General features: G+C 36.5%; 1 protein-coding gene across 1 annotated transcript; it reads right to left on the bottom strand.

Annotated features, from left to right (window-relative positions):
- Positions 1 to 3,511: 3,511 nt before the first annotated feature.
- LOC116174328 (cytochrome P450 9e2-like) lies at positions 3,512 to 6,629 on the bottom strand. Its single transcript, XM_031492233.1, has 6 exons — positions 5,629 to 6,629; positions 5,250 to 5,413; positions 4,880 to 5,205; positions 4,378 to 4,834; positions 4,052 to 4,318; positions 3,512 to 4,000 (listed from the first exon to the last, which is right to left on the bottom strand). The coding sequence occupies exons 1-6, from the start codon at positions 5,829 to 5,831 to the stop codon at positions 3,822 to 3,824; spliced, it is 1,596 nt and encodes a 531-aa protein (XP_031348093.1). The 5' UTR covers positions 5,832 to 6,629; the 3' UTR covers positions 3,512 to 3,821.
- Positions 6,630 to 8,106: the final 1,477 nt, after the last annotated feature.

Below are 8,106 nucleotides of genomic sequence, written 5' to 3'. Positions count from 1 at the left end.
ACACCCCACATCGATTGCCCATAGAAACCATAATAAAAAATCCTAGTTTGTTTTTTAATTAATTTTATTTTACAACGCAATCACATGCACATAATTAATCTTATTTTTTCATAAATTTTAATTGGTAAACACATGAGTCCCAATGTACTTGTTATGGAACCGAATTTACCCGCTAAAATTCTACTCTACATTCAAATGGGCCATAATTTACAATAAAAGTGCCAAACATAACGCTGTGTCGCTACACGAGCGGGAAATTAAAGTAGTTAGAGCGCGTTCGGCTGAAGTCAAGTGATGTACTCGGCCTACCTATTACTTACGGTAAACGTCCCCAAAAAAATGTTGTTATGAAGGAAACATAATTAGAAATACGGTATGAGTGGTATTTTGTAACTCAGCACAATGCAAACGTCTTACATGATTTTTAAAAAGGTATATACAGTATTCAACTTGACTAGTCTCCCTACTTTTCGACCCTGTTTCAAACCTTTGCACACTAAACTGTTGACGACACACCGCGACTAAATATTCACAGTGTAAGCGGTAAATCCTAAACGAATATATTTATTTTTTATCAAAACGTATGCGAGACGTATGTAAAAGTCGGGAAACTAAATAATTTGGCGTTTTACGTGAAGTCGGTGTAGTGGATTTGGTTTTTCGATGTTGGCGCCAGAGATCCCCAGCCGCTATCTTGATCTCGATCCGATCAGTGTGTCAACAAGACGTGTGCAGGCCTTTATAAATATCGCTGGTTTTGGTGTTCTTTCTGAAAGACACCATGCCTTTTGTGAAGAAAAGTGCTCAGCAGAAGAAGGAAAAGATTGTCCTAGCTCAGCTATATACTAGACCTAGTGGAAAAGTCATCAGATTTAAACGCGTGCTGCATAGCGTGCCGCCGCGTCAGAACAGACGCCGCTTCGGCGGTAAATATCTTCCTTATTTCATCATGAACATGTACTTTTCCGTGCATATTTAGATTCGTCACAAAATTTCGCTTCTAATGAGACCCATGTCGTTTAAGTCTTGTTACAAAAACCTTCGCTAGCTCAGAAAAACTGAGTCTGTCCATAAGAGCCCATGTTAAAATACCCTGTTTTTACTGTCAAATATCTCAGAAACGGCACATAGGAACACTTTTTTCTTTTGACCATTAGAAAGTGCGTCTCTCAGAGAATAAGTGACCAAATTTTCACCAACTTCTTGTTACTTTTACCGAGGCGCTCTAACTACTTTAATATCTAATCCATATCGACTCGACGACTCGTCGATATTACATGTCTCGACTTCGATTTGACCAAAAAGGAAATTTTAGGGGAGATGTATTTGTTCTTTTGTTGAGGACAGGGGTAATTTTTACGTTTCGAGTAGGTACCGAATTACTGTGAGTGTCGCAACTAAAGGGTTTACCAATAGGGACGATAGGATTTTAAACGTTTAAGGCGGCTATGTTGGATGCCAAACATTTGACATATGCTGTCAGTTGTCATCAGTAAGGCTTGCCATTTCATCATGAACAAGTTCACGTTGCCTCAACGCTTGGAAATTATCCAACAACATGCCACACAGCGAACGCTACAATGGACTTATTGCGTCAACAGTTTGGTGAATCGTTGATTTCTCAAAATGGCCCCCACAATTGGCCGCCAAGATCATGCGATTTAACACCATTGGACTTCTTTTTGTGGGGCTATGTGAAGTCAAAGGTTTATGCGAATAAACCCAAGACTCTTGACGAGCTCGAGGCCAACATTCGAGCGACCATAGCTGCCATTCCACCCGATATGATCCACCGAGTCATCGAAAATTGGTCCGATCGGATGAGCCAGTGCAAAAAGAGCCGCGGTGGCCATTTGAACAATATTTTGTTTAAATCATAAATGGCATGAAATACAGCATCTAATAAAACCAATCAAACCTAAATTTGACCAAATTGACTGTGTTTTATTTCAATTTAAAATCCTATCGCTCTTATTGGTAAACCCGTTATTATTCAGATGCTGTATTTTTCTTCTTTTATCTTTACGTTTATTGCATCCATCTAGTAATTATATGACCGTGTAAGATTATTTGCCAAATTAACGACATTCCCGTACAGCGTGGGCTTTGTCATTTATAGCGCATTACAGATACAAATTGCTCTTTTATAATTATGCTGATTATATTTTGAAGTATATGCAAGATTCCATTATGTTTCCTAATTAAATATGTTGTATTTCAATTTATAGTATCCCTTTATTCCTAGTGCGGGTTTTAGATGTCAACCCGCAATATGAATTTCTGGCCGATTTACGTGTTTTATTTATATTTAGATACAGTATGTTCTCTAGGGAGGTTGTTCAATGCGAGTATGCAGAATTAGACGATCTAATAAATATTATAGCGATTCGTGTATGGTGCTGTATTTGGAAAAATTGACACTACGTTGTTAATCTATAACTAAAGAAGTGCGCCTTGTATTCGGAAGGTAGGATATTAAAAGAACAGGAGTTAAAAAGGAAAATTTGAGAAAGGGGGGTGTATGGTAGTTACACTTTGGTGAATGAACAATTCAACAACAAAGTTACAAAGTTAACTAGAATCTAGAATAAGTGTTAAAAAAAGAAAACATTATTTTTTTACGAGAGGGAAAGAGTTTGTGATGCATAATTTTAGTCTTATGAAATTTTTGTACTGTTTCTGAGGAAGATTAGTTACACCACAAATGGTTGTCTTTGATTCTAATGAGTGTTTAAACTTTAGACTTCCCGGGTTCTTTATAACTTTACGGAAGTTTATTTTTTGTTTATGGAAATACCACTATGGTATGACGCAGTACAAACCACGCACAAAGTTGCTCAATTGCAGTGCTATTATTCTACATCCATTTCTACCTTTGGTTCTAGCACACCACTTAAATGGGTGGGGCTAATCTTTACCATACTTTGTGCTACATAAGTTTGTTATTCACCCAATTACGACTCGTGCACAAGTACTAAAGACTAAAGATGCGGTTGCACTGTATTGATAATGAAGAAAGATAAAATAAGAGGATAAGATCTCCAAGATCTCCAAGATCAACTGAAATTGATTCAAAACACGATGTAAATTTTAATTCAACCTTCTTAAAATTATGAAAAGCATTACAAAAAATTGAACATAGACCAATGATGCTTTACCGTAGTACTGCTATAGTGTCTATTTGAAAGCGTTGTATTGTAATAGTATTTTACATTATTAGCCAGGTAAGTGAGTTTTTACTGGCGATAGGAGAAGTTGACTGGCGAGCCGTTAGGCGAGCCTGTCATCTCCTAGAGCCAGTAAAAACTATTACCTGGCGTATGATGTACAATATTTTATTTGTTACTCATTTGTAAACAATAGTAAACGTAAATAATTAGTTCTTAAATTGATCTTGAAGAAATGTCTAAAATATCATGTGATCCATGTAACAGAGACTTCGCATTAATTCTGGCCAATGAAATTGCTAGATTACTAACTTGTAAAATTTTTACAGGTCAGTTTTGTCTGCTGTCAGTTTTACAAGTCAGTAGCGTTTAAACATGACGTTTACCCGTTTGCGTTTTGTCTTGTTAATCAACGTTTACAACTGAGTAACAAATAAAATGTTTTACTGCGTTGACCTTAACATGATGTCATTGGTTCGAATATTTCTACGATTTTGAAAACCTTCCGGGATCAGCCGTGTTACAATTCACCAAATACATATATCCAAGCACAAATTGTGTTTTGCCATCTAAAATTTATAAGGCTAGCTGAAGATGGCATCTTTGTCCTTCCACTTTCACCCCCTCCCCCTCTTGGTAACGATCGAAACCTCATCAATAGAAACCATTATCTCTTCGTCTTAATCCAAACCAATAATCATTCGCACTACGAAGAATGATGTTGTTTTTAGCTTGGACAAATGGAATCACCGTCTTAGAGACTGGCACAATCTGGAAACGCGCGAGCAAACTTAGTATCATAGTCTTTACCGCCATCAACGCAAATCTATTGCCTTTAAAAATATATTAATTAGTTAATTACCTATAAGTGGGACATTACACACCGATGCAGTGTCTCGGGCCGATGCCAAATGGTTGATAGGTGTAAGGATCGATGTTGCCCTTATTTTCATCACTAAACCTTTCGGGATCAAACTTATCCGGATTGGCGTAGTATTGGGGATTTCTGTGGATTGCGTAGCTGGGAATAAGAACTTCGTCTCCTGGTTGAATTGTATACGGTTTCTCGTGTGGCAAAGCGGGAGTAATCTCGAATGGTTTCACACACTGTCTAAATAACACAGTGGCCGGAGGCCATAAGCGCATTATTTCTGAAAACATTAGTTAAAGTAAGTATATACAATGTCAAATGTGCACTACAAATTTGTACCAGAAACAACCATATCTAGGTATTTCATCTTCATAAGTGAGTCGTATGTCATTTTGCCATTGCACTCCTTTAACGTTGCGTTAATTTCCTCTTGTAATTTGTGTTGTACATTGGCATTCGCGACTAATTCGTATGTGAGTTGACAAAGTACCACGGAAACGGTGTCGTAACTTCCAAAGAAAAAAATTAAAACTTGAGTTGCGATGTCTTCATCAGTAATTGGCATCCTTTTCGTACGATCGGATCTTATTACATCCGATTCCTCGATTGCGGCAAAACCCGAATGCTCATTTTTATCGTCTTCTTCGTACTCCAGTCTACCCTTTTGCGCCTCTGTTAGAAACTGAATCATATCTGGTCGCACCAAACCAGTTCTTTGGCGGTACTCGATCGTTTCTTTGGTGACACGTTCAAAAAATTGTTTTACTTTGTCATCGATGAATTTTATTCCAAGAATCTGCGGCTAAAAGATTAATACATTCGAACCGTTATCGTGACGTACCTTGACTAGAGTGTGACTCAGCTTAGAACCAAAAAACCGTATCGACTTGAAACCAGTAAAGTCAAAAGCCTCTTCGCCCATCAGAAAAAATTCATTATGTCTATCTTTTAGGGAGTCGCATTGTATGCCGTATAAACATGTAGCGGTAGCGTCGTTAGTGAATCTTGTAAATAGGTCCCTCATCTCCACAGTAATCGTACCATGTTCACCTGCAAAATGCCCGGCGAGTTTTTGGGAGCACTCGTACATCAGTTGAAACATGGCTCTCATTTTACGACCGGTGAATACAGGACTTAGCACTAACCGCATGTCGTGCCAGTCTTTACCTTAAAAGACAACTTCGAAAACGATTACTCGTGGAAGAACTTACCTTCGCGATTGAGTAACGTTTTCTTCCAAAAGGGATCGACGGACTTTGGAATGAAATCTGGTCGATCGCTGAACGAATCAAAGTTTTTTACGCAAATCTGTTTAATCAAATCTATATCTTGAATGATGAGGGCCGGTACAAAAAATTGATAGAAGCCAAAATATCTGCGAAAGCATATGCTTGGTTTAACAATTCTAATTTTGGTAAGAACTAAGAATTTAGTACGAGATAACTTTAGAAACCCCAGAATAGGGGAAATAAACTGTTTGCCTGGCTAGGAGTTGCAAAGCAGGTACATTTTGACATTTTAGTACAACCTAATTGCAATACCAAAGAGCAGACCAACAAAATCTAAAAAAAAACACCAAAGTAATCGTACCTATGGGACTCAAACTGCTTGCAGGACTCTAGGATTATGCCGCTGAACGTTTTCTTTCTGAAAACGGCGGGAGCTAAATTTCCAAAAATCATGCAAGGTTTAACACATGGTATTCCTTTCTTTTTCCAAAACTGAGTAGGTAAATACAGTTTGTAGTACACGAATAGTACAAGAAAACCGATAAACGCAGTCAGTAAAAACATAGCGTAAATTTTAATGCGCACTGGTATTGTCAACCGCTCAAAGTTGTAGCTAACTAACGATCCGGTATGATCTAAATTGTGTAAGACTGAGATTGACGGTCAAAGTAATAAGATAATCGTTTTGATAAAGATGAATAAAACAGTTATTATACACAATCAAAAACGCAATTGGACATTGTCCCTTGGCTGCGTTGTAAATTCAATGATGTTTTCAAGAAAATCTGTCCTGTATTTTGTTTGAAAATAGCAAGGAGCAAGTACTACGAGTGTTTTAGGTACCCACATACTTGCTAGTAACATTGATTATATACTATAATCAATGCTAGTAATTTGCTCTAAAATTCTAAAACAGTTGTCTCGAAAAAATTTTACATTTGTTGTTATTTCATCATTTTCGACAGTAGGTAATCAAAACGACTTGATATAATCAAGTAGTAGTTTTTGAGACATAGGTACGTAGTCCGTCACCTAAGGAAGTACTTGGAGGACAATGTCATCATAAATAGCAAGCAATATGGATTCTAGAGAGGAAAAAGTACGGAGCAACTCCAAAACACGGTTAACGATTATATAAACACCAACATGGACAAAGGAAGATATACTATTGCAGTCTTTATTGATTTTGTCAAAGCGTTCGATACAATCGATCACGTGTTACTGCTCAAAAAACTGGAAACATGCGGAATAATTGGGAAACAACTGCAGTGGATGAAAACTTATCTTGCAACCAGGTATAACATCGTGAAGGTATGCAGCGAACCGAAGCCATGCGATTTTGGTGTGCCACAAGGGAGTATATTAGGTCCAATTCTTTTCCTGATATACGTGAATGACCTTCCAGAAGTAATTGAAAGGTGCGAGTTATGTATGTTCGCGGATGATGCAGTGCTGTTATCGCCCATAATAATATATTATGCAAATGTGTGAAGCGGTAATACAAAGTCAGATCAATATGTGATTGAATGGACACAGGGTAGGAATATTTATACCAATGTTCATTTTTTATTTAGGTATGTTCGGAACCTACTGATAAATCTGAGACTTAGTGGGACCGCATATTATTGTAAAACTACGACAAATAAATGAATGAATGAATAAATGAATTATTATTATGTATTATGGTCGGTGTTTCTATTGTCAAAACTCTGGTCTAGCCTGGTTAACTAATCGCACGGATTAAAATCAAGTAACGATTAGTGTTTGTCTGTACGCCGTTCGTCTGGTCTTGTCGTGTCCTAAATTTTATAATTTTATAAATAATAGTAATTAAATTAAAATATATATATTTAAAAAAAAACACACACACACACCCTCTCACACACATTAAGGAAATATAGGAATAGTAGATATGTAATTCAACTTACCAAAACAACTATTTATGGCCACAATATCTAACGCTATCAAAAAAAAAAGATAAAAAATAAAAAAAAATAAAAAAAAAAAATTATTATTATTATAAAGTGAGAGAGGTGCAATAAGAAACAGACCTTTGTTAGCACCATCACTACAAACTTGACACTACACGAGTACACAATAAAAGCTTTAGAAGCTGAATATCCTTCGAAAATTATTTCATCGATTACTTGTTTTTATCCTGTTGTTTATACAATGATATTTACATTTACATTTCGAAAGGTTGTTTGCGTACTAACGTAAGGTATTATTATAGTAAAGTGCCTTTTTCTACGGTAAATACAATGATTTTATCGCATGTAAATAGGTGAAGGTGAATAGACAGGGCCCATTTAGGGTCTGTGATTTTTTTCAATCATGGACAATTTTATCTACTTTATATTATAACTTTGAGTACAATTATGTACCTCATAATACGTTAGTTACTCATAATACGTTATAGAAATGGACACCAAAATGCCAACATCGTCAATTGTCATCTTGGCCAACTGCACCTCAGATTCCAATTGAAAATGCCACTTTTTCAAGTTTATTTTGATTCTAACAAATATGGCTTTTATTGCCTTTGTCAACGGTATGATAAAGCTTTGAATATAACTCGATTAGTAACGAGCTCCTATAGAGTTTATAATTTTGCGGTGCCTGTCCGTCCGTCCGTCCGTCCGTTAGCACGATAACTCATAAACGAATAGACCGATTACAATGAAATTTTGCAGGTGGATTGTTTATCAAATTTTTAGATCGGAGTTCGTGAATTGGCAATGTAGCCCAAAAAATAAAGTAGGCCCTTTTGACATCTCCGTTAGTTATGAACCGAATTGCATGAAATTCAATATGCGCATAACTTTAGCCACATAAAACA

Source organism: Photinus pyralis, unplaced genomic scaffold (genome assembly GCF_008802855.1).
Source record: "Photinus pyralis isolate 1611_PpyrPB1 unplaced genomic scaffold, Ppyr1.3 Ppyr1.4_LG6, whole genome shotgun sequence".
Lineage (NCBI taxonomy): Eukaryota > Metazoa > Arthropoda > Insecta > Coleoptera > Lampyridae > Photinus > Photinus pyralis.
This window is presented reverse-complemented; position numbering and strand designations above follow the sequence as displayed.